The sequence below is a fragment of the Bos grunniens genome, chromosome 10 (genome assembly GCF_055505025.1).
Source record: "Bos grunniens cultivar Pamir isolate PY7600 chromosome 10, Bosgru_T2T1.0, whole genome shotgun sequence".
Classification (NCBI taxonomy): domain Eukaryota; kingdom Metazoa; phylum Chordata; class Mammalia; order Artiodactyla; family Bovidae; genus Bos; species Bos grunniens.
This window is the reverse complement of record NC_141174.1, coordinates 52,228,245-52,255,262: the sequence shown is the minus strand read 5'-3', so window position 1 is coordinate 52,255,262 and position 27,018 is coordinate 52,228,245. Positions and strand designations below refer to the sequence as shown.

The 27,018-nt window shown below is 43.9% G+C and overlaps 1 protein-coding gene across 3 annotated transcripts in view; it reads left to right on the top strand.

Moving 5' to 3' along the window:
- Positions 1-27,018, top strand: part of MYO1E (myosin IE) — a 220,779-nt gene that overhangs the window by 171,282 nt on the left and 22,479 nt on the right. For all 3 annotated transcript variants that reach the window (XM_086321233.1, XM_086321234.1, XM_086321232.1), the window contains 7 exons: positions 1,326-1,424; positions 8,237-8,381; positions 12,375-12,489; positions 12,698-12,867; positions 14,388-14,533; positions 23,130-23,276; positions 24,849-25,006. In XM_086321233.1, coding sequence (XP_086177359.1) covers positions 1,326-1,424; positions 8,237-8,381; positions 12,375-12,489; positions 12,698-12,867; positions 14,388-14,533; positions 23,130-23,276; positions 24,849-25,006 — 980 coding nt within the window. The remainder of the gene's footprint in view (positions 1-1,325; positions 1,425-8,236; positions 8,382-12,374; positions 12,490-12,697; positions 12,868-14,387; positions 14,534-23,129; positions 23,277-24,848; positions 25,007-27,018) is intronic.

The following is a 27,018-nucleotide window of genomic DNA, read 5'->3' as shown; positions in this document are numbered from 1 at the left end:
CTTATTTGAATTTCAGTGAGGAACTTCCTAACATACACTCTTGTAAACTGGTGTTACAAAGACTAAGGTGTTCCTTAGTCAAATGTTGATTTGTGTTTCCAGTAGGATGGCACCCTGGGATCTGCCCTCATGTCTTGGTTCAGGTTTACTGTGACCGATGGTTTCACTCTGGGGCTTTCCTGGTGGTTCAATAGTAAAGAATCTGCTAAAGAATCTGCCTGCGTTGCAGGAGACGTGGGAGATGCGGTTTGATCCTTGGGTCGGGAAGATCCCCTGGAGGGGAAATGGCAACCCACTTAAGTTTCCTTGCCCAGAAAAGTCCCATGGACAGAGGAGCCTCGTGGGCTGTGATCTTTGGGGTCAGAAAGAGTCAGTCGGACAGGACTGAGCGACTGAGCACGCCTGGTTTCACTTCATCTGTGAGCATGAAACTTCAGGGCCCATGGAAGGGCAGTGTGCTTCATTGGCAGGGATCACACGGTCAATTGAAGTTCTCGGCAGACAGGGTTACTCATTCCACAAGTTTATGGCGTGTAGTTTTTTTTCTTTTCCTGTTGGAAATGTGTCTTCATTTGGCTTAGGGCAAACTGCCTGCCCTGGATTCTGAATTACTGCCCTGGTGGAATTCTCTGGCCCTAACCTTCTTGGGTTAATGGCTGAGGACAGTCTTGAAAGAGGACTCCTTCTGAAAGGAGGAGACGGCTTACTCAGGAGAACAACAGGTATTGCCAGCCTGGCTGATGTTTACTGAGGCGTGATAGCGCTCCAGGAATATGTAAAAAACATGGAATTTTAAACATAACACCATATTAATACTTTGAACCAGTTGTCCGGTTGACAAAAATTCCTAATGACGAAAGTTGTAATGAACGGAGCAATGCTTTCACATGAGGCATATTGTTTTCCATGTGAGTCATGAGGAAGGAACATTTCTTCTTGAATCAATGGGTGATGCATTCCCTGCCTCAAAGCTTGGGGTATAGCCAGTATTTGTGAAAAAGACTTAAAATGAGCAGATATCTCTTAATTGACAGCATCATGTGTAATTTCCTTAATGGAGAAAAGGTCGATGGTGAGTTTGGGATTTGGAGGACGGGAAAAAGGAAAATTATTTTCCTGACTCAGGTTTCTACTCCTTTGGTTTACCAGATATGTGTGAATATTGTATAACCTGAGGACCAGCTCAGACTCAGATTATTATAATTTATAATCTTTTTTAATATGCTTCCCTGAAATGTGGAATTGAGAGTTTGTGGATATAGTGGGTAGGAGAATAGGGTGAAAAGATTATCCAGTCCCATCCTGGCTCCTTCTTTCCTTTATAGGGTAAAGCATCAAGTAGAATACCTGGGCCTCAAAGAGAACATTCGAGTGAGGAGAGCTGGTTACGCCTATCGGCGTGTCTTTCAAAAATTCCTGCAGAGGTAAGACTGGTGCCTTGGGACTCTTTTATGTTTTAAACAGGCTTATTGAGATATAATTCACAGATCATACAATTCACCCATTTGAAGTATACAATTCAGTGGCTTTTAATATATTCATAGAGTTGTACATCCAACAATAATTTGATAGACATCACATTTGGCTCTTATGAATAACCAATAATGTGTCTATCAGTGTTCACATACACGTTTTTATGTAGGCATATGTTTTTATTTCTCTTGGGAACATACATAAAAATGGAATTGCCAGGTCAAATGGTAATTATGTTTAACCTTTTTGATGAACTGCTATATGTTTTACGAAGCGGCTGTACCATTTTACATCCCCACCAACAGTGTTTGAGGGTTCCAGTGTATGTGCGTCCTTGCCAGTATTTGTTATTATCCGACTTTCTGGTTCTGGCCATCCCGGTTGGAATGAAAGTTTCTCACTGTGGTTCTGATTTGTACTTCCCTAATGGAAGATATTGTTGAGTATCTTTCCATGTGCTTATTAGCTGTTAGAGAAATGTCTGTCCAGTCCTTTGATCACTTTTAAATTACTTGTCTTTTTAGTATTAAGTTATAATAATTCTTTTTAACATCATTTATTGTGAATAAATCATTTTAAAGCATCATTTATTTTAAGTAAAATCAAGTATTTTGTCTGTTTAGAGTGATACATCAGTTCAGAAATTCATGGTAATTGTGACATGGGGAGAGACTGACATTTAACTGACTGAGCAAATTAATAGTGTGGAGACAATTTCAGGAAAATATTTAATAAGCTTAAGGTATTTAACCTCAAATTTTTTGTCCAAACATAAAGTTAAACTGATTTTATATTTCTGTTAAAGTACATTTGGCAGGATATGTGCTAAATTGTTCTTACTTTGTGTTGTTTTTAAAAAGGATAAAATTTAGTGTTCTTAAAATACAACATGATTCTAATTTCTCTAGTGATTCTAAATTAGTGGAGTTTCACTGATGTTCCACATTTATTTAATTTCCTTTATGAAAGAAGGAAGCCATATTTACTGTTTTAATCAGAAAATAATTATGTCTTCCTGGTATATGATACAGGAGCAAGATATAAGAACATTTTTTTTTAATTCAGATTTTATGTAACAAAGAGGTTTAGGAAGGAGAAGAACTTAGTTGCCATCTTTGAAATCCAATATTTCTAATAGAGTAGCTTTCCCTTTGAGGATGTTGTTTCTTCTGCCGGGAGATAGGGATGGCTAATCTACTGCTTATCAATATGGGTCATCATCTGTGGAAGGTCATTGATGTGGAAGGTCAGGAGAGGCTTGGCCAAAGGGTGGATCATTCCATACAGTAAAACTTCATTGATTTTTGTCCCCACACACTCAAGATTGCTGATGATTTTGGAGGCTGGTTAAACTAGGAATAAAATTCACCATCGGGGTCTCTGAATTAACAGGCCCACTACACCTCTAGCGTAAACACGGCAATATGAAAAGAAGTCCTTAGGAAGGTTAGAAAATAAATTTGGAGTGCTCTTGCATCACTGTAGCAGTCTCCATTTGCTGACAAACAGCTGAGATGTTAATTATGAAAGACTTGCTCTTCTTTAAACAGACGGCCAGCACTAGCTTAGGACAGGGTTTCACAACCTCAGCTATTGGCATTTTGGTTTGGATGAGTCCTCGTGCGAGGCTGTCCTGGACATTGTAGGATGTTTAGCAACCTTAGCTTCTACTTACTAGATGCCAGTAGTACCAGCAACCCCGCCATCCCACCCTTATTTTCCCCAAGTAGTAACACCCAAAATTATCCGGACATTGCCCCATGTGGCCTGGGGAGACAAAGTCAGTTGAGAGAACCGTGGCTTAGATTATCGTTAATATTTTTTGCAGAACTGCATTTCTTTGAAAATACCCTTTTTTAATTAAGAGGGAAGAAAGTTAAATACAGAAAATAGTGAATAAGAAATATTTCCTCCGACTTGCTTAAATTTCAAAAGGCTTGCCCTCAACAATTCCAAAATGTTTCTCCTTCAATATTTTTTCTGTACTTAAAAAACTTTTTCTTTTTTATTTAAAGTTCTTTTTAAAAATTAATTCATTTTTGGCTGCCCTGGGGCTTTGTTGCTTTGCACAGGCTTTCTCTAGGTACAGAGAGTAGGGGCTACGCTTCGTTGCGGTGCACGGGCTTCTCATAGTGGTTGTGTTTTTGCAGAACACAGAATCCAGGTGTGCAGGCCCTGGTGGTGACCCACGGGCTCAGGAGCTGTGGCTCACCAGTTCTAGGGCACAGGCTCAGTGGTTGTGTCACATGGACATAGTTGCTCGGCAGCATGTGGGATCTTCCTGGAACAGGGATTGAACCCGTGTCCCCTGCATTGGCAGGCACATTCTTTACCACTGAGCCACCAGGGAAGTTCCTGTACTTAAAAACTCTTTATTTGATATTTTCAGATTCTTTCTAATTGGCATTGCTATTGAAAACAGATCAGATTTTTTTTTTTTTAACGTTACCTAAATTTTTTTTTTTTCTTTTGAGAAACCGATTCCTTCCTTCCATATTATTTAAAAACACACTGACAAAGCTGACGTCCATAAGCAGCGCTGTGAGCTCCGCCAGTCTGCGGGGAGCAGGAAGTCCACGCTCTCGGCCAGAGTGTCTGGGGTGCCCTGAGCAGGCTGCATTTCTTGTTTGCAGCAGCTCCTTAAATGAGCTGTGAAATGACCTGGATCTAATATCCAGGCCTCTGTCAAGTGCCAGGCTAGCTGCACGGCTGCACTAGCGGTGCTTTCTTGTGTGCCTTCCACAGTCAGCGTTTAGTACATATCTGTTATGCCCTTTGTGTCGAGCGCCTTTTTCTGAAATGATTTTATCCTTAGATGCCTTCCTGCTTAGCTCTCCTGCTGTGGGCTTTTCCTTTTAGAAGAGACAGACGGGCCTCCCCGTCTTACACAAAGCAGACGCTTGATGTTGTCGTATTTTTTGTTTTGTTTTGATTTGAAAGTACTGGGAGGATAATACAAAGTTCAGAAAGAAAATTTGTTTTTCAGTGTAAAGTATGTGTTTAGTCTCCTACTCAAAAATGGCTACAAGGCCATATATCTGTCAGTGGGCAAGGAATATTTTTCCAGAGACAGTGCTGTTTTCCATAAGGTGTATGAGTCTTGGATTGTAACAGAGTTTGTCCAGAGTCTTTCAGTCACTTTCTCATCCTGTGATCCACTGTGAGTAACTGAATCAGTTTATACCTTTATTATCTCAAGCACAGAGTATAGCGAGTGTCCTATTGGCTCCTGGGACTTTTTAGTGTCCTTGGAGGTCAGACACATCCTTAAATCCAAGTGCCAGAAGCTGGAGGACACAAGTTTGGGCTGTGTTTCCTCTGAAGAGGAACCATTGGATTCGTCATCTGGGCAATTACAAGAACCCTTGCAGGACTTCCCTGGTGATGCAATAGTTAAGAATCCACCTGCCAATGCAGGGGACACAAGTTCGATCCCTGGTTTAGGAAGATCCCACATGCCTCAGAGCAACTAAACTTTGGGCCACGGCTACTGAGCTCATGCTTTAGAGCCTGTGTGCCACAACTACACAAGCCCATTCACCCTAGAGCCCATGTTCCCCAACTAGAGAAGCCACCACAATGAGAAGCCTGTGCACCATACCCAGAGAGTAGCCCCTGCTTGCTGCAACCAGAGAAAGCTTGTGAGCAGCAACAAAGACCTAGAACAACCAAAAATACATTAAAAAAATTTTTTTAAAGGAGCCTTGCAGACTAGGGGCAAGGAAGGGAATTCTAGGCAGTGACAACAGCCAGTGCAAAGGCCCTGGGATGAAATATTGGTCTTAAATTGAAACCACTTGATGAAAGGGGTGTAAGTCATTAGGCTCATCTCTGCAAAATTATCATAGGCATCTATTAGGCAGCATCCCATTGCCTTGTGAACCCATTCCCACCAGTATGTCCTGGAGAAACATGAGTGAACTGGGTGTACTTACATAGTGAGAGAACATTGTACTAGAATTATGCTCTGGTCTCTCCAGTGAACTACAAAAGGAAGTGAGGAGACTGCTGCCAGTCTTCCTAAAAGCAAAGGGAACCACCACAAGTGGTCTGTGGTCAAAGGGACAGGCAATTCCCCTGTCTTTCCCAGACCCAAACTCTTAAAAGTCTTGTCAGGAAAGAGGAGAAGAAAAAGTCTCTGGAAACCAAGTTCCTTACTATTAAAAAAAGAGAGAGAGAAATACAGTATTATTTTAATAGGGGATTGATGTGAATTGCAAAGAGGTACCTATTTGTAGTTACACAATAAAAATACTTTGGTTTATCATTTTGATTGGATTAAATCAAGCCAAGCAAAATTGCACTCTTCGAAGAAATGTGTCACCTTGTTGGTCTGCTCTTTCTTTTTGCACCCATACCCTGCATGAGCTTTCTCCCTCCTCCCTTTAGATTGCAGATACATTACTACTTCTTCGCCACTGAGATCCCCCAGTAGCATCTCTGCTGTCAGTCATTTCTATGAGGCTTAATTGGTGTGCTGCTGCTGCTGCTGCTAAATCGCTTCAGTCGTGTCCGATTCTGTGCGAACCCAAAGACGGCAGCCCACCAGGCTCCCCCATCCCTGGGATTCTCCAGGCAATAACACTGGAGTGGGTTGCCATTTCCTTCTCCAATGCATGAAAGTGAAAAGTGAAAGTGAAGCCGCTCAGTCGTGTCCGACTCTTAGCAACCCCATGGGCTGCAGCCTACCAGGCTCCTCCATCCATGGGATTTTCCAGGCAAGAGTACTGGAGCGGGATGCCGTTGCCTTCTCCGTTAATTGGTGTAGCCGACTTTATTATGCCACGTATGAAAAGTATTCATGCTAATATGTGGCTTCAGGTAGACATTTTCACTTTTAAGCTTTTTATCTCTAATTAGGGAATGGGAGGATTCACTAATAGGAGGATTGCTTCTCGAGGGAATTTATATTATCAGGCAGAACGTGGATATTTAGGAGGAGCAGAGAGAGTCCCTAGAATCACCTTAGTCCTGACCAGCTGGTTCTAAGTGTGTGATGTACCTGGTTGTGTCCCCTTAGAGAGCCCAGGATCCTGAAGGCAGGGCCACTCTCCTTGTCAAGGTTCCCTTCTCCCTTTGATGCCATTAGTGAATCTACTCCTTGTAGAAGCTTCTGGGAACAGAGGAGGAGGGGGGCTTCTTTAGAGGCCTGGGCCCATTCATTGCTTATCTTCTAGATGTGCCTGCACATAGAACACACCCTCCAATTTCTCACCCATACTCTCCTCTAATTTCCCCTCCTTCCCGCCATCCTTCTCTCCCTTCCTTCCACCTCAAGTCTTTGGTACCTTTTGTATTTGACATTCTGTAATATGCTTCTCTTTCCCCTATTAGGTTAGCCTCTTATATAATTGGGCTTCCCTCATAGCTCAGTTGGTAAAGAATCCACCTGCAATGCAGGAGACCCCGGTTCAATTCCTGGGTTGGGAAGATCTGCTGGAGAAGGGAAAAGCTACCCACTCCAGTATTCTTGCCTGGAGAAGTCCATGGACTGTATAGTCCATGGGGTCACAAAGAGTCGGACAAGACTGAAAAACTTTCACTTACATAATTATGATGTTTCTAACATAGACATATGTAGTAGATTGTATCATCTGTAAAGAAAAGTTTACATGTATACTAATCCATGTCTTGTATGTACTGCCGTGATGAAAGAAACAGCTTGGGGTTCAAATCCCAGCTCTGGCATCTGCTAGCCGAGTAGCCTTGGGTAGTTCTCTGTTTTCCTGTCTTTCCTGTTTTGCACAATGGGAAGACCAGCTGACTGAGGTTGCTATAGAGATAAAGGAATCTCCTGCACCAAGAACAGCACCTGATGCAGAGAACACCCTTTAGTTACAACAGGTTCCTCTTTCCTGCCGTGTTCCTGGCATTGTATCAGGTGCCAGATGTGCGGGGTGAGCCCCATAGATATGACGCCCCCTCGTGGAGCTCCCATCCCCATGGGGGTGGCATAAATTACCCAAATAGGTACAGACATGACTATCGTTACGAATTGATATATACTCTGAAGGCAAAATATTATTTTCTATGAGAGAAAATAGCAAAGGGGACAGTTTTTGCGTGGGTTGTCCAAAAAGGTTTCTGTGGAAGCGTTGTTGAAGGGGAGGACCCTCCCCGCTACACCCCCGACACCTGGGTAGGAGCCAGCCCTCTGAGGGGTTTGGAGACCAGCACATCTGCCAGAGAAAATAGCATGGGCGAAGGCTCTGAAGAGGGAATGTGTGCAAGAAGAGGAGGCCATCCTCCCAGGAGCGGGGTGAGCAGGAGGAGAGCAGAGATGAGACTGGAGAAAGCTGAGGACCAATCACCAGGGCCTCCTGACTCAAGATGCAGAAAACGCCACAGATGAAAGCTGATCCATCGTAATCGTAACAGCTGCTTATGGGGAGCTTCATAAAAACTCTTCACGTTGACTGTGAAGTGCTCCCAAGAAATCAGGGGAAATCAGTGTTGAGAACAGACCATTTGATTTTGCCAGAAGAGTGTCGTTGGTGACCTTCAGCGATGCTATTTTTAGACAGTGGTAGAAAGGAAAAGCAGATTCTCTCCAGGGCGTTAGCATGGAAACGGTTGGAGAAGGAAAGAGTAGGTGGCGGCTCTGAAATGGGCATACCAGACCCAGTGGGTTTTTGCAGTTGTCAAGGTCTACGCCTGAGCCTCCGAAGGGAGGCAAGGGGATGGCTAGGACTCCAGCAGCACCAGGTGCCTTTGGGGGGCGTCCAGGCCCAGCCTGATCCTTCTCTCCCTGTTTTCCTCACAGGTATGCCATCCTGACCAAAGCCACCTGGCCCTCGTGGAAGGGGGACGAGAAACAAGGCGTCCTGCACTTGCTGCAGTCCGTCAACATGGACAGTGACCAGTTCCAGCTAGGGAAGAGCAAAGTGTTCATCAAAGCCCCCGAATCTGTGAGTTTTCTCCAGGCCACGCCTCTCCCTGTGGCCCCCCTCTCAGCCCCCTCCCCACAGCGAGGCTGGCTTCTTTACTTCAATCTGTGGTTCCTGTCTTAAATGTCAGTTCCTCAAAGAAGGCTTTCTGCTGCTCCGAGTCTATGTGTGGTTCATGCCCCACACCCTAGCACCTTCAGAGTCCTCAGCTTGGATACAAAACCATCCTCACAAGAGCTTTTCTTTTCGTACTTATTGTCTCTCTCCCATTCTAGGTGGTCATTGCCTTGAGGTCAGGGTCTGTTTTGTGAGCCTTTGTGTACTCAGAGCTTCATGAGAAAGTGGCTCAGAGGAGGTGCCCAATAGTTATTTTTAGTGTCCAGTAGTATCCCAGCTAATAGATACTTCTTTGCCCAGAAAGGAGGCTTGGGTTAACCTACATCCTCACCTGGGTGACACCAAACAAATCATGTCCCATAAAGGTGGAGCAGAGCCTGGGAGTGAGAATTCCCAGGACTGTGCCTTGAAGACCATGAGGAAGCCCAGAAAGGACTTTGAGAAGACCAATAGATAGAAGGAGAAATCTCCAATCTTAAAGGATATTTACCAATAAGGAACTCAAAACACATAGGTTTTACAATTTACAAACTTATCAGACCTCCACAGATTAATTGAGTGGAACTTCTTAATCTTTCCTGAGGAGCACATGGTCACCCTGAGCTGAATGATTGTTCACAGGACGTTCTCAGTTTGGGCAGGAACCCAACACAGCCCCTCAGTCCTTCTCCCCCATAGCTCTGGGGCTGTGGAATGAAGACAATTCCAGCTTAAAAATGAAGACAATTTTTGAGCTGGAGAAACTGCTGGAACTAACCGGGGGTGGGTATCACCATTTCTTGAGGTTCCTGTAATAATCACAAGGCTATTTTCAAGAGTCTATGGAGACAGACTTCCCTCGTGGTTCAGTCGTTAGGGCTCTTTGCTTCCACTGCAGAGGGGCACAGTTTCGATCCCTGGTTGGGGAACGAAGATCCTGCATGCCATGTGGTGTAGCCAAAAAAAAAAAAAAAAAGAGTTGGTGGTGAATTTGGCAAAAGTAGTCACCTTATCGCCAAGAGAACCTGCAGTGTTGGTCGTAATGGAAGCCCTTGACTCTAGGCAGATTCTGGTCCTGCCATGCGTTTTCTCCACTAGAAGGGGCCCCATCACTGCTGTTCTGCCTGCCTCCCAGGATCAGCCTGAGATCAGAAATGCTAATGGTCGTAACTGAATGACTTTAAAGGCTGTTAAATAAGTAAGTGGCACACATCGATAGAACCTGTATGATAAGTTTGTGGTAGCATTTTCCACTTTGAGATATTTGTAGCTTCACAGCAATTTCATTTCCAAATATAAAACGAAAATGTTGTGTCATACACCATTAAGCAACCCACAGAACAGTTCCTGTTCTTTCTAAAACAGGCTGGAGTGATTTATCGGTACAATGGAGAACTCTTCTGTTTTACACCCTCTCCTCTGTTTTTACTTTTTCGACTTACTGAATTTTCACAGAAACAGCCTCGATGTTTTTCGTGCTTTTTTTTTTTTCTGATTCAGTTGAGCTTTGAGATTTTACTTTCAAATCAAGATTTATTTTTGGCTTTTCTTTTCCTTGTTTTCCTCCCAGCTGCATTTTTACCTTCACTTGACTCTTCCTCTCCCCCATTTTTTCACACACACACAGACACACACACACACCCATCATTACTACTCTGTCCCCTCCCTGCATTACTCATCCATCCACATCTAGCCCTGACATTGCAAACACTTTTACAAAAATGGTTTTTAGGGACTTCCCTGGCAGTCCATTGGTTAAGACTCCACGCTTCCACTGCGGGGGGCATGGGTTCCATCCCTGGTTGGGGAACTAAGATCCCGCATGCCACAAGAAAGACATGGCCAAAAAAAAGATTTTTAAAAATCTATCCTGTGATTTTGCTTTAACTTTTATACTAAATGTGCTGAATTTACAAAATAACCCATTTGCTTTGAGAACCCACATTAGGCATCAGAGAGTTTGGTTTTGTTACACGTGTCCACGCTTTTTGCTTTTCTCTTCTTCTCCCTCTCTCTCTTTTTCTTCTTGAACCTCCCTGATTTCTAACCCCTATGGCTTTTGGAAAGAACCTAAAAACCAGCTCATCTTTGAACTGGTCTATAGGAAGTTGGGAATTGGTTGACTCTTCATCCTTTCTGAGTCACAAGAATATTTTCTATGACGCTCTTAAAATAGTTCTGGGAAAGAAGAAGAAAACAAGACTTACTCAGAAACCCAACACAGAAGATAAGAAAACACCAATGGATAATCTTCCAGGCAACTGCTGGGCTCAGATTTTTAAACATTCTGTCCAATTGTTGAAAAAATCTTTTGTTCTTAAAATATGCACCTTTGTTTATTGTATACGGCACTGAGGACTGTGGAATGAAGTGCCCCTCTCTTGATATGTTGAGTTTGAGGTGGAGCTGTGAGAAGCAGAAGTTGAATGTCAGGAGGAGAGATCACTGGCTCCAGGGTACAAACCCAGATAAACTGAGACAACAAATCAAGCCCAGCTGCCTTTAAACCAAATTTGCCTGTTTAGTTTTGGAATGTTTTTACAGTGACATCCATCATCATTACTTTGGGTTTTTATTGGTCTGTTTTTTATTCCTAGAGAGTCATGTAAACTACTTCCTAGGTGAATGAGAGTTTCCCACCATTTTACGAGTTGATTAGATGCAGATTCTATGTCCAAGTGAGGAGGAGCCTGGCAGAACCTGAAAGACCTCAGTTCACTTTCCAGCTCCACCCAATCTTAGTACTGATGTTCTTCTCTTTAAGTTGGAGATAATGCAAATAAGTGGTACATGTAGTTGTTGAGTGGTTGAATGAAGTAATGTGTGTAAAGCATCTAGAATGATTCCTGATCCATTGTGGGTACTCAGTTCATTACAGCTGTTTGCTGTCATCTTTGTTACTCTAGGAGCTTTGATGAGTGGTGTACAACAGTATTCATCATTAAGATGACCGGAGTCTCAAGACCTGCCAGTGTCTGAGCCTTTAACCAAATCAGTCTCAGCCCCTCCTGGTGAATCCAAGTCCTTATTAACACATCATAAGTCCAGCTCCAATCACTGGTTATTGTCCTCTGCCCAATGGCTCCCTGTAGATTTCTGTGAGGCAGGAAGTCTGTACTTTCATGGAACCAAAAGTTGGGCAGCCCTCTTTCCACAGCAGCACGAGCTTTCTGCAAAAGCTGGCAAATTCTAGTAAGAGGCTATATGCAGCACTAAAAGCTGCCTCCGTGAGCTCATTTGATCTAGCCACTTAATATCCTCTTTGGATCAAGGTGGGAAATAAATGGGTGTGTGTTGAATCACTCATTTGATTCTTACAGAGGTTTGGAACAAGGTAGAGCAGACACTGTCATTAAGGTCCAACTGGATACACTCAGATCCAGCTATTTTCCACTATGTTTTTTAATAAAAGAATGTATATAAGGACTTCTGTGGTGGTACAGTGGATGAGAATCCACCTGCCAGTGCAGCGGATGTGGGTTTGATCCCTGATCCAGGGAGATCCCACATGCTCTGGAGCAGCTAAGCCCATGTGCCACAACCACTGGCCCTGTGTGCCTAGAGCACACGCTCCATAATAGGAGAAGGCAGCACGAGAAGCATGTGTACCGCACCGAAGAGTAGCCCCGCTCAACACACCCAGAGAAAGCCTGCCTGCAACGACAAAGACCCAGTGCAGCCAAAAAGGAATTAATTTTTAAACAAAATTTTAAAGTATGTATAAATATCTTGTCTCTGTATATTTATATATAAAAGTTATAGTGACCATAAGCAACACCTTTTTTTCACCTTTGTTTATGAGTCTGAGAAGCTGCTTCCCATTGTGTCCTTGACTAACCTGAGTGTCCTTGAAATATCCAAGAAAGTAATGTTCAGGTCCTGTGAACTGACTCACACTTGTCTTCTTTCTATTCACAGCTCTTTCTTCTAGAAGAAATGAGGGAGCGAAAGTACGATGGGTATGCGCGAGTGATACAGAAATCATGGAGGAAATTCGTGGCCCGGAAGAAATATGTCCAAATGAGAGAAGAGGGTATTATAGTCATTTTATTTCATTCATTTACCAAATCTCAGGGATATTTTTGAGCTTAGATGAAGGTACAAGTTCATTGTACTTTGCACAGACTGTGCATTGCAGCCTTGCATTCATTTAGACTCCCTCTGTGTCTTTCCACACGGAGCATTTTCCTCCTTGTCGGGGACTGATCCTTCTCCCTTCTCTGCCCTTTTGGGAACTGCAGCCTCCAACCTTCTGTTGAACAAGAAGGAGAGACGGAGAAACAGTATTAACAGGAACTTCATTGGGGACTACATAGGGATGGAGGAGCACCCGGAACTCCAGCAGTTTGTGGGCAAGAGGGAGAAGATCGATTTTGCAGACACAGTGACCAAGTATGACAGGAGGTTCAAGGTACGTGCTGACTGCCCACCCCTGGGAGTCACCAAACGGATTCCTTAGTTTTAAAAATAACTCATCATTTTGCTTTTGGGATTACCAAAAACAACATGTCCATTGTAGATAAATGTAGAAAATGCAGATAGGCCAAGAGAAAAATAGCCACCTGTACCCAGAAACAATCACATTTTGTGTGCATCCTTTAGAACGTTTTTATGCAGACATACATTTGTATATTTAGTTTTACAAAACTGAAATCTACCTTACATGCTGGTTTGTGTTCTGTGTTGGTTTTCTCCTAAAATACACCAGGGAGAACTTTCTATATTAATAGATATGTCAGTATAAATTGTTTTGTTTAGCTGCATAGTATCCCATTCAACAGTTCCTTCACTATTATTTTGAGCCAGTTTCTTATTAATCTCTTCTCATGACTTTTTTTTTTTTTAACCATCGTAAATAAAAGGATACTGTAAGCATTCTTTCACATGGCTTTGTGCATTTGTCTACTTATGCTTTTAGAGTAAATTGTTAGGAATAGACTCATTGGATCAAAAGATTGAGAATATAAAGTGAAGTGTTCTTATCCATTTTCCCTGGGCAAATGACTATGCGGGGCTTTGACAGAGCCACTGGAGGACAGCTGATTTTTTTTTTTTTAACCTCTTTCTTTAGACATTGTCTTTTTTCTTTTGCCTAATAAAATTTTGACCCTAATAGTGAAATCTGAAGCCATAATAGATTATGGGCCATTAAGAGCTTTTTATGTGAGTTATTTCTTGTTTGATTTTTGGTCAGGGAAAAAATATAGAAAGAACGATATTAATTTCGGAAGAAGGATGATGTTGTTTTGCCAAAACCAAATCACTCCTTACAAACTGAATATGGTGCTAGCTGCTCTGGTGGCAGGTTTGAATGCAAACAGGAATGTTAAGTCTCTCAGTATTGTTTGGATATAACACAGTACATTTATATTAGATTTTTAAGGATTACCATTGAAATGAAAATGTATCACTTTTAAAAAGTAAAAATTTAATGGACTCACAAAAATTACATATGCAGGGTCCCTTGAGGGATCCCTGTATGAGAAACATCCTGGAGCAGATCATTGGTAGGGTAATCCTGCATGTTGGTTTGCCCTGATCCCTTGGGTGGATTCATATCAGTCTAACATTTTTATAAGTTAAAGAGAGTCAAGTATCAGCAGTTTTGTATATGTCAACCTAACAATCATAAGCAACATGTTCTTTTGCTCTCGAAAGACTTAGATGATAAAGGGAATCAGCATCCGATCGTAGTGAAAGTTCACTGCCTAAAGCGGCTTCCTTTCACCTGGTCACCAAGGCCCTGTGTGTAGACTACTGTCACTCTGACACTTTCTTTTTTTTTTTTGGGGGGGGGGGGAGTTAAAGCATAAAACAAGACCATCAGCCCTTGGGAATTGGGTGTTGTTGACCACAGCTGTCCTTCCAGCCTCAGCTGGCCTCCAGGAGTGAGGCACACTCTGACACTTTCTAAAACACCTGTCCTTACAGAGCGTAAAGCGAGACTTGCTTCTGACTCCAAAATGCTTATACTTGATTGGACGAGAAAAGGTCAAACAGGGTCCAGACAAAGGCCTGGTGAAGGAAGTGCTGAAGCGGAGGATCGAGATGGAGAGGATCCTGTCTGTGTCCCTCAGGTAAGTGGCCAAGGGTGGGGACAGGGGAGCCCCACCTCTGCACGACGCTGCCATCTGCTATTCCAAACACCGCCTGGAGAGAGGCGCCGTCAGGCTCCCCAGTTGTAAAAATGACAATGAAGAGAACCCAGTTTTCTCTTCTTCCCTAAGAAGAGCTGATCTTCTTGGCTCTCAGGGAGTACTACAATCACAAGAAAAAGTTACCTTCTGATCTGTTCCTCTAGTCAAAGGATACTCAGATCCTTTGCTCCCATAAAATCTGAGGGGAAAAAAATGTAGTCTGTGAAACAAACAGGGCATAATTGCTGATATTGAAGGGGGGGTCAACATTCTTGAGTCCTGCCCCTAAGCCCACCTTGCCCCTGATCAAGACCTAACCCATTTCACCAGGAAAAGCCTGAGCAGAGGTGGCCACTAGGTCATCAATGCTGCTTTTAGTTTGCTGTGACCTTGGATTGTCCTAGATAGGAAGTATCGTTGGACTTCTTGAGGCCCCTCTGCCTGTTCATTCGCCCGGGGGTGAGGGGAATACAAATTGGTCTCCATAATCTGTAACCCTGGGGTCATTGCCAAATGCTCCCTTCAACTCCAGGTTCACAGGTAGGCACCCTTGCTCTTCTCATCAGCACTCTGGTTTATGAAATGAGTGCAATTGTACGGTAATTTGAACATTCTTTGGCATTGCCTTTCTTTGGAATTGGAATGAAGGACCTTTTCTAGTCCTGTGGCCACTGCTGAGTTTTCCAAATTTGCTGGCATAATGAGTGCAGCCCTTTCACAGCATCATCTTTTAGGATTTGAAATAGCTCAGCTGGAATTCCATCACTTTCACTAGCTTTGTTTGTAGTAATCTTCCTAAGGCCCACTTGACTTCACACTCCAGGATGTCCACACCATCATGGTTATCTGGGTCATTAAGAACTTTTTTGTAGAGTTCTTCTGTGTATCCTTGCTACCTTTTCTTGATCTCTTCTGCTTCTATTAGGTCCATACCATTTCTGTCCTTTATTGCAAGAAGGCTGACTGGTTGTCTGAGGGGGCCTTACAAATAGCTGAGAAAAGAAAAGAAACAAAAGGCAAAGAACAAAGGGAAAGATACACCAAACTGAATAACTTAATACAGAGTTTCAGAGAATAGCAAAGAGAGATAAGAAAGCCTTCTTAAGAGAATAATGCAAAGAAATAGCAGAAAACAGTAGAATGGGAAAGACTAGAGATCTCTTTAAGAACATTTGAAATACCAAGGGAACATTTCATACAAAGATGGGCACAGTAAAGGACAAAATGGCAAGGACCTGCATATGCTGAGACTTCCCCAAATCCTCCCTGTGATGAGAGGAAATCCTCAGGCTACAGAAGGCGAAGAAAAGAGGAAGAAAGGCCCCTTTGAGGCTTCCTCCTTGAGTCATGCCCTGGGGCCCTTCTGAGGATGCCTCAACTTCTGCCAGGGCAAGCTTCAGGCTGCCATTGTATTAACCAGAACCTGCAGATATGTCTTCTTGGAATTAGGACTCCTCTACACTCTTATTCCACACACAAGACAAAATCGCTGCTCTTAGGCAAAAGCAGAGTTTTTGTGCACAAAACTGCTTTACCAGGCTAGAAAAGCCTGGCTCCAGTGCCATCATCCAAAGCAGATTTTAAGTTGTGTCTGTTCTTGCCTGTGTCACTGTGGTTTCTGATTTTGTCTGTTCCCAATTTTCCTGATAAAGAGCCAGGCAGGGCAGTGACGTTAAGTGTTTAAAACACTTCAGTTCAAGATGCTGTAGAACTGGTAAGCAGATATGTTCATCAGCAGCTCTTTGCAGCCACACCTCAGGTGATTCTCAGTGCCATGGATTTCACAGACACACTCTAGGCACTGTCCAGTTTCCCAAAGGTGTTTCTGATCATTCAGCTCGCTGACCAGGCCACAACCTGCTGACCACACTCTCCTGGTTACTGGGCCCCAAGACTGCCCTTGCTGGTCCCAGGAATGCAAGTGGAAGCTTCTTTTTTTATCTTGCATGGGAACAAGGGCTTATACCTGGGCTAAGTTGAGTGAGCTAAAATGTGCTGGGCACACTTGACAGTTGAAAGCCCAGGAGTCACAGCTCTGGGACACAAGCGCTCACTACTCTGAGAGTGAGTGTTGTTCTTACTGTTACTACTGCCTGCGTGTGTCTGCAGCCCTCAGAGGCCTTAAGCAGCGCTTGATCGTTGTATATCTACATGTGTATCTAGCACTTTGACACTCAGTGTCTTGTTGATCAAGTCTCTGAGGCTTACCAAGGTGTGGGATATTCACACTCAAGTTTTTTCCCTCTCTCTTTTTCTTTTTTCACAGCCTCTGGGGATATAGTGTCTCACAGTTTAAGATCAGATTCTTTTTCCACTTCTTTTTAGTATTCACGGTCTGGACGTTTGCTTCCTTGTGGCCTTTCCTTATTGGAGGATGTAATAAAATGAGGTACTTAGCCTGAAATTTGTTCTGACTCTAGGAGGGAAAAAGAGCCCGAGTCATTTAAAGGTGTTATTTCTGTGTGTGACAGTCACTGAGCCCCAGTTTGCCAGGATTAATAACCATTGCCTCATTTCTTTCAGCCATTGGGATAGGCTAGTAATCTAAACCAAGTTAGAAGTGCAGTCAGATAGAGTGTGCAGAATCAAACATAGAGGAGAAATCGATTGTGGTACCAGGAGAACGTATCTGTGTGGGTGTGTGTACACGTGTATTCTCAATATATTTCAGTATTAGTATAGAGAAAAATGTGAACAGTTGTCTTGCACTTTGGGAAGAGAGTTGTAATGTGTGTTTTGAAGACTTTATGGGACTTACTTCTTGACTGTTGGCTAGAATGAACACCTAATGGCTTCTTCTAATTCAGACTACCAAGTGTCCTACAAACCTGATCTTTCAGCCCATCCCTAACTCTTATAACTACTGGGGAGGCCAAATTGGCTCACAGCTGCCAATTCAAACCAACCAACCAACCATACAAGAAAATATACAGGACAATTTGGGGAAATGTAAAATAACTAAATATTTTACAAGTGTGTTATGATTGTTCATTGCTCAGTTGTGTCCAACTCTTTGTGACCATGGACTGTAGCCTGCCAGGCTCCTCTGTCCATGGAATTCTGCAGGCAAGAATACTGGAGTGGGTTGTCATTCCCTTCTCTAGAGGATCTTCCTGACCCAGGGATTGAACTCAGTTCTCCTGCATTGCAGGTGACTTCTTTACTGTCAGAGCCACCAGGGAACGTGGCAAATATTTTATATGAAGGATTTACTGTTTATTCCTGTAGGTGTGATAATGATATTGTGGTTATTTATATTTAAGAAGACTTTATCTTTTAGAGATAGACACTGAAATGTTTAATGATAAAATATGATTATACTCTGCTGTAAAATAACCTAGCTGGTGTGTGGAAGTGGGGGGAATGAGACTGCAGATGAATTTGACTGTCTGTGGATTGATCATTGTTGAAACCTCCTGACATGTGGTGGTTCATTCTGCTTCTCTACTTTTTGATATACTTGAAATTTTCCATAATAAAAAGTGTTTCCTAATACTTTAATAGACATCATATTTTTAGAAGTCTCTACCTTTTATAAGTGTACTAAAATATATCTAGTTGAATTATAATTGAAATTTTTTAAAAACTTTTTGTAACTTACAAGAAAAAAAAATAGATTAGGCCCAATAGCTCGGAGAGCTGTGATGACAACAGTCACTCACAGGGAAAGGAAAACTCCCTATCTAATAAAAGGCCGAACCCTGACAACCTGCATTTCTGCCTTCATGGAGACATGGTGAGAATATCAGGAGGTGACACACTCCTGATGTCTGATGCCTTTGGGGCATATTTCCAAGGCTTTGGGGGGACTGCTGATAGAAGGCCAAGCATCATTTCTGAAGGCTCCTTCGAGAGCTGCTTCTTGTCCAAATTCCGAACTGACCTGTGTGTGTGTGCTTAGCTGCTTAGTATCCAACTCTGCAACCCTTTGGACTGTAGCCTGCCAGGCTCCTCAGTCCATGGGATTCTTCAGGCAAGAATACTGGAGGAGGTTGCCATGCCCTCCTTCAGGGCCTCTGCCCACCCCAGGGATCAAACCCGAGTCTCCTGTTTCTCCTGCATTGCAGGCGGATTCTTTTCCTGCTGAGCCATCGAGGAACTGACCTCGTCTCGCTCTTATTTGAAAAACTCAATTTGCTGGAAGAGTGGTCAGGAGGTACAATGGCCTGTATTCTTTGCCTTCCTGTTGTAGCTGATGAGGTTTGAAACAAAATCTCCTATATGGAGCTCTGTCTGATGAAGCTTCTAGTAGTCCTCTCTTTCCTGTAGCTGACCCCCAGAGGCCTAAGATCAAAAGCCTCGGGGCTGCCTGCGTGGGTCAGTAGATTTCCAGTACTTGTACATCCTAGGAAAGTCAGCCTAGAAGGAGTGGTCTTTAGACAGGCCCCAGCACTCCTGGGCATGACATTCTTGCCTAAAAATGGTTCGTTGCCTAATTGTCCTAACCCTCTGGCAATAAGAACAGCCTCCTTCACTTGGGATCTGCTCCGCTGATCTGATGCTTTCCTGAAATCTTGACTTCCTATGGATTTTGAGCTCTGGAAACCTGGAAGTTTTCTTCATTTTTGGACTGACCACCAACCTTGTATCCAACTCTGGATTTGCAGTGGGTGAGAAACAGTCCCTGCCTCAGGGCATTCTGGAAGGAGGAGCATGCCCTGGGTAAACATGGGGCACACAGCTTACAAGTGTCGAGAGATTGGTTTCCAGGATATTCCTGGGACACAAAAATGGGACTGAGCCTTTTCCTTGTGGTTGGGTGAAGCTCTTCCCAGGAGGCCTGACACCTCATGTATCTACATTTCTCAGAGAAATTAAGTAGGCTCCCAAACTGGTGCTACTGGTATCTCTGGGTGGTAGAGTTCTGGATAAGGCTTGTCTTCTTCTGCTTTTAATTTTTACCTTTGTAGTTCTCAGTTTACTGAAAGGAGCACTGGGGACTTCCCTGGTAGTCTAGGGTTAAAAATCTGCCTTGTAAGGCAAGCAACTCGGGTTTGATCCCTGGTCAAGGAACTAAGATCCCACGTGCAAATAAGCCCATTTGCCACAACAAGAGAAGCCCCTGCATGCTGCAGCTAGAGAAAGCCTGAGTGCTGCAGCTCAGCCTCAGCACAGCCTAAATAAATAAATAAAAATGTTTTTAAAGGAGCATCTATTTCGTAAGCAGGAAACATTTCTTTTTGAGACTTTAAATAAAAGCAGGGCCATCCTAGCTGAAATTGCCTTTTCAACTTAAGAAAAAAAAAGAAAAAACTCCTTTAAAACTTTACCCAGGGTTTTGTAACTAACATTTTTATGAAGAAGATTTGGTTAAGGGAGTAAACCAAGCATTTCTAGTGTGGTCAGCAGTACAACAATAAGCCACAAAAACAGGATAAAGAACCAATCAAGAGCCAAACCAGGGACTAGTTAAGCTTCTTTCAACATAGGCTCCTACGTCAAACATCTGTAAGGAATTGCAGCTTGAGCATGTGAAGAAGACAGAGGTGAAGTCCAAAAATAAGTCTGATATTTTAGGGGAAAAAAAAACAAGGTGTAAAAGCTTTGTTTTCAGACCTAGGAACCTGGGCTGAGGCAAGGGGAATGAGCTGAAGCTCTGGCTTGGGTGAAGAGAATTTCCTGATTTTCTGACTCCGGTCACCAAAGGGAGGAGCTCTTGAATTTGATGGTTGAAGTCCTAATGTCCAAACAGTCTCTTCTCATTTCCAGACTCATGCTGATAATTGACCTTGATGTTTTGCCCTGCTGGCTTTATTTCTTAATGATCATGAAACTCCTAATAGTCTGCACACATTAAACCACTCAAGGTTTCTTGTGTTGGACTCCTTTAATAATCCAGTCGAATAATCACTGTCCCGCCTAAAGGCCAGCCAGGCAAATGGACATGCCCAGACATGAATCCAGCAGCTGAAATGGGAGTTTCACTCCACCCCATACACCAAGAATCGGCACCTCTTCCCCTCTTCCCCCTCTGTACACTCTCCTTCCTGACACAGAGGTCTTCGTAGCCCTGTGCTAGGATGTTGGGACTTTATTTCATTAATTCCAAATGACTTGGGAGAGTTGTTTTGAGAGCTTTTTACACAAGTGCCTTTTGGAGTTTGGAATTGCTGTCGTTGAAGTAATTAAAACAATTCCAGAGTTTTCATCTACCTAGAAACAGGAAGATGATAGACGTGCTGTGGCCGCACCTTCTGAGGTATACTGTTCTCAGAAAAGATTCCAGCTCCAAAGTTGGGTAAATCTGTGAACAAGGAGGTAGAGTGGAGACTCTAAGCTGGCCTGTAATACCCATTCTCTCCTTTACATGATAATAGCTGACAGCCCAACCAAGGACTACATTTCCCAGGCTCCCTGAAGCTAGGTGTGACCATGTGACATATGCTGGCCAATGAGGTGCAAGCAGAAATGACTTGTATGACTTTCTGATCATACCTGTAAGGAGGAGGAGTAGACGCCTGGCTCCTAGGCACTGTAGAACTGTCATGTTGGCCCTGAATTGCTTTTTCTTAAATTTGGAAACACTTTGAAGTAATAGTAATGACCACATGCTCCACCCAAATGGCCATTATGTGTCCCAGCATGCCTGTAAAGTGTTCTGACATCACATCCAGGAAGAGCTGTTTGGTCTACTGGTCTTCGGTAAGCAGGATGTGAAGGGCCAGGCTCCTCTTCCCTGGTGAGGGTATCTTGCTGCTCGTCTACTCCATTCCTCCCTGTAGTTATGAGTGCTGTCATACTGTGCCTTTGCAATCCAACTGTATTGTGGTCCTACCTTATACATTTTTTCTCCTGTAGAAAGACTGAGGGGCTGAGGTTTTAGAGTGAGGAGCTGTGGCTGTAGCTACTGGCTTGATAAGGTACAAGTCATCAGCTCCCTGCCTTGGAACAGAGAGAGAAGGTCTTAACAAGCCCAGGTTCATCCACAAAGGCTCTCTCTACTCAAGAAAGACTTCTGGTCCCATGGACTGCCCATCCCCACCTTGTCATATTCCTGTGACTGAACAGAGAGACCACAGGAGTTGCTGTTTTGTAAGCTTAGTCAGTCAGTTGTGTCCGACTCTTTGCGACCCCATGGACTGTTGCCCGCCATGCTCCTCTGTCCTTGGGATTTTCCAGGCAAGAACACTGAAGTAAGTTGCCATGCCCTCCTCCAGGGGATCTTTCCAACCAGGGATCGAATCCAGGTCTCCCACATTGCAGGCAGATTCTTTACCTTCGGAGCCACCAGGGAAGCCCAGTTGCTGTTTAGTTGGATCACACCCCATGGAAGAAGGCTCCCCACTCTCAGAGATTCTTTATACCCCAGTCCTCTATACTTGCCTCACTGTCTGGTCATGTCACAGCACAATAAGCCTACTGATGCCCTGGTCCTGGGGCCCCCTGTGCAGGACACAGGAACAGCTCCTGTGTTACTGATAGAACCATGTCATTGGTATTTCCTGCACTTGGAGAGATTAAAATTTAATCTCTGTGGTCAGTTTACTGAAGTGAGTTCACTTATTTTGTTTTTAGTACCTGGAAAAACACTTACTGTCCCTAACGAGACATCATTCTTGGCGGGATTGTCTTAGATGTATGACAGTGTTGCTAGGAGGTAATGGTAGGGTTGTATATAATGAAGCCTTGGGGGTGGTGGCCTCTTTCAGCTGAGCAATGGAGCAATACATCTAGCAACTAAAGAAGGAAAATTCCCAAGTGTATATGTGTTCTGATTTCCACAAACTCTGGCTGGGCCTGGAGAGGAACTATCTAATCAGTCCCCTTACCACTAAATATATCCCCGGAACTGGCTTTGCCCCTCAGCCTCTCTCTTCCATTCTTCCTGCAGCTCCTAACATCCACTGTGGGCATGAATTTTCCCCATCAGCCCTACCCTGTCCAAACAAGGAACTCCCACAAAGGCATGTCCTTTCCCTGACCCACCCTGAAGGTAGGGACTGTACTTGCTGTGTGTACACCTGTCTCTCATTTCTCTGCAGTTTGATCTGTTTATGCATCTGGCAGGCAGTATTAGCAGAGCACCGAATACCTGAAGGCTCCCAACTCATGCCTATGAAGCGTAGGACTTTGGCTTCTCTTTTGATAACGGAGCTTATGGTTCTTCAAGTTAGGATGTATTACAGTAGCTGCAACCATATCCTAAATTCTGCTGACTTGGGACTTATGGGGAATTGTCCCTTTTTTACCACATTCATAACATTCTGGATTTTTATGATTTTAAGAACATAGAAGTTGAATTTGAAAATGGATTTTTTTAAAATACAGACTAAATTGTCCTTAATTTCCTGATTTTAAAAGTCATGTGAGAGAATATTTTGATCATGCTGTTGGTAGACTATAAACCTCTTTTAAAAGCATATATTAGGGATTTTATTTTTGTACTTCATTGTTGTGTTCTATTTTAAAGATTTTCAGTAGCAGAGGAAGATGGTAGAAATTTAGTGCTATCTTACAGGATTAAAAAAAGGGTGAAAAAAAATCATGGAATCAACAAAACTGCAACTTTCATTGAGTCTTTACAATCTCTTTGCAGTACTATGCAGGATGACCTTTTTATTCTTCATGAGCAAGAATATGACAGTTTGCTTGAATCTGTCTTCAAAACTGAGTTCTTGAGCCTCTTAGCAAAGCGTTACGAGGAAAAAACCCAGAAGCAACTACCTCTGAAATTTAGCAACACGTAAGTTGGGGTCTGGGGCCTTGATCTCACTGCTGGGGTCCACTGCAGAGTAGGGGTGGGGTCTGACTGGCTTGGGTGGCTCTAAGGAGCTCTAGGGCCTGCAGAGGACAGTCAGGGTGGTTGCCATGGACTTCGGGAAGGTTACTTTTGCATTTCTGTGAGATGACTTCATTGACTGGTATATTTTATCCCTTGGGCAAAGGTCACCAACGTGAGGCCAAGAAAGGCAGATTTTTATATCTTACCAATGAAGGAATATTTTATTTTGCAGAGCAGGTAGAAGTAGTGTAAGGCTGAAGCAGAAGAAAGTGATTGGGGCTTAAGTCCCCAAGATGAGTGCATGATACAGCCGGCTGGTGCAGCATTTGGAGACTGGGGGCTGTGGACGGCCAGTGTCTTGTGTCCGGGCTCACCTTCATTTACTTTAATAACATCGTCTCATGTACCGGACACTGGCAGACTGTTGAACTTCTAGGCTCATGTTTGCCAAGTGATTTATTTGGCTTTTTGTTCTTCTTCAATTTCCCCATCTATGAAACGAGGATACCCTCCACTCTTCCTACTCGCAAGCAAGGGGCCAAAGTAAAGCCTTTGTTCCAGGAATGGGGGACTTAGCATAACTCATGCTGCTGTGGTTGAAGTAAAATAGACACTAGAAGTAGAATGAAGTCATTACAGCTTTTTCAAACAACAATTTGGCCATGAGTACCAGGGGCAGTTATTTTTGTCTGAGAATTTGTGATAAGGGAGTAACTCAAAAAAAGTAAGAATATGTATAAGCCAAGCTGCTCAAAAGAGTAGGCAGCTACTGGCAATTATGGTTTTTCTGTCTTACAAAATAAAAATACAAGGTTAAAAAAGCAGAATATGGAATTGCATTATGTAGGCATATGGGCAACATAGGAAATTAAAAAAAAACTGGCTGGGGAGTTTTGCATTTATGAGTAAACTTCCCTTTTATTTGGATATTGGTTGCTAGTGTCTTTTCCTCCCTGGGGTGGGGGTGAAGGTGGAGGAATAGAACTTAATTAAATAGTAGCCACATTCTCAGCCTAGATGGGACGGGAGTCTGGGGAAGAATGGATACATGTATATGTATGGCTGAGTTACCCCAGTACAAAAAAACAGTTTAAAAAATAATTAAAAAAAAAAAAAAAAACTTAAAACTACTAGCCTCATTCTGTGCAAAGGAGACTGAGCTCTCTGCCTGGCATCTCTCAGTCCTCCTCACACACAGACCTGGGCAATCAGAGAGGACATGGTGAGGCAGCACCACAGGTGTGGCCTGGAGGGTGGCCTTTCCTTCTGTCCCCACCTGTCTCCACTTGACATGCTCCAACACTGGGGCACCTCCCTTACCAGCTATTATCTCCCAGGGACTGGGCCCCCAAATGCTCCCTCTGGTTGGTGGCTCAGCCTGTGCCGTGCCCATCCACTGGGCCCCGGACTGGTTCCCGTGATCCGGTCTTGTCTTGTTTTTACAAAGCAACTCCAGGCTGGGGTCTGTGAATACCACTTTCTCCCTGCTTCTCTCCTTTCCTTTGTTAATTCCAATATATACGCTTGTCACAGGCTTGAAATCAAGTTGAAAAAGGAGAACTGGGGTCCCTGGAGTGCAGGGGGCTCCCGGCAAGTGCAGTTCCACCAAGGCTTTGGCGACCTGGCCATCCTCAAGCCCAGCAACAAAGTGCTGCAGGTCAGCATCGGACCCGGGCTGCCCAGAAACTCCCGTAAGTGTGCACGGGCCCCACGGGTGGGGCCGCTGCTGGGCTGCTGGGCTCCCTGCCTGGCCCCTGCTCACCCTCTCTCCAAGCTAAACTCTTTTCCCACCAAATGCTCATAACACTGCACAGATCTGCGGGCCAAAGAACTAGTGCCTTGACTGCTTCCTGTGGTTGGGGTTTTCTTCTGATTGAAATGTTTCAGACTAAACCAACATCAGGGCAAATGGGCAGGTTAAACTTTTCTGAATCATTTAGTAGTTACGTGTAGTATTGCTGGCGTTACAGTATTAATTATGTTTAAAACAAATCTGTTTGTTGGCTTTACGTTCCCAGCCCTTTCCAGTCCAGTCTTGTCAACAGTACAGACTTCGTCCTTTGTGTTAAAGCAGCTGACCACACTTACCAACTCCTTACAAGGGCTCACTCTTACAGTGCGTCACGTTTAATCTCTCCCTCCTCACTTTAAAGTGTTTCATTAGGAGACACAAACGCACGAACTCACACTCTGTAGTTTGACTCCTTTTACTGGCCTAGGCTTCTTTTTCTTAGATGCCACCGTTACAGAATACAATCCACATGTATGATCAGTGAAGAGTATGCCAAGTATAAAATGGGCCTTTATGGCTTCTGTCTCCAGTGGTATGCACTGTATAACTCACTAATACAGCACAGAAAAGTAGCCACTCAGAAAATGGTGTACGTCTGAGTATCAGTGAGTACTTGCAGAAGACAGCACATTTAGGTGGGATTTTTGAAGAGACTTTTACATAAAAGGACTCTTTACAGAGACGTGGGCCGGATGAAGGAAACAGGGTTGGGGCTCGGGCAGAGAAGACCAAGATGCTACTATTACCCTAAGGATGTAGGTAGAGGAGATTCCAGAAATCTAAAAAAGAACATGTCTCAGAATCACTTTGCTGTACATCGGAAACTAACACAATAATGTAAATTAAATACTTAAATTTGGGGGGAAAAAAAAGTACCCCAACTCCTGTCCCCTCTGGCACTCCAGTCTCCTGCCAGTGCTTCCCAAACGGCCAAACCCGACTGGAATGCAGAAGCCTAGCAGTCCACTGGCTCAGACCCCAGGGCACAGGGCCGGGCTAAGGAGCGCTATGGATAACCAGCAGGATGAGTCAGAGCACTGCTCTGTGGGCCTCGAAGTGAGCCATTGATAATACGGTGTTTTAGCATATCTCCATGAGACAGGGAGGGCAGGAAGGGGGACCCCCACACCTGGCCTCCCCTCCTCACCCCAGGACCTGATACCCAGCTCCTCTGCTTTGTGCTGTTCATCCCTTGCCACTTCCTGCTCTTCTCTTTACTAGGAGTTTCCTCTGCAGCCCTGTTCCAGCTGGCTTAATCGTCCTCTCCTTCATGTCCCACTCGAGACCCTATTGACTGTTGTTCTTTCCAACACATCGTCTCTTCAGAGGTCTCGTCTGGCCCCCAGTCGCCCCGCCTCCCCGGGCCTCATTCTAGCCCCACAGGGCTCCATTTAGCACTGCTTGTTTTCTGATGCTTGCACATCTGTGTCAAGGGTGCCAGTCTGCTTCTCCCCTTCAGCATCTCTGTGTTTCCTTCAAAGACTGTAGAGCACAAACTCTGGTAAGGAAGGCTCTGGACGACAGCAGAGGTCGGGGAGCTGCGGTGTCCACTCCAGGGACCATGGTATGCAGCTAACACAGCCTCAGCTTCTGTGCTCTGTGGCCAGAACATGAGTGCGAACATTCACTGGACCCATCTGTCTCTTCGCAAAGTCAACAACAGTAGAAACCCCTTTGTATGCTTATTAATAATTCTTTGTAAAGCCATTGTCTCGGACATTTCAAATCTCTCCCTCTGTCAGTGTGTCCTCCGGCCCCTCCCATCCAGTTGCTGCCAGGACAACATGCCCCTCACATAGCCTGTCTACCCTGCAACCAGTCTCCTATAGATCCCATGGAGACCTGCCTTCCAAACTTCTCAAAAGTTTTCCACCAGCAAAAATTCATCAGGAGCCATAAAAACCAGCCAAT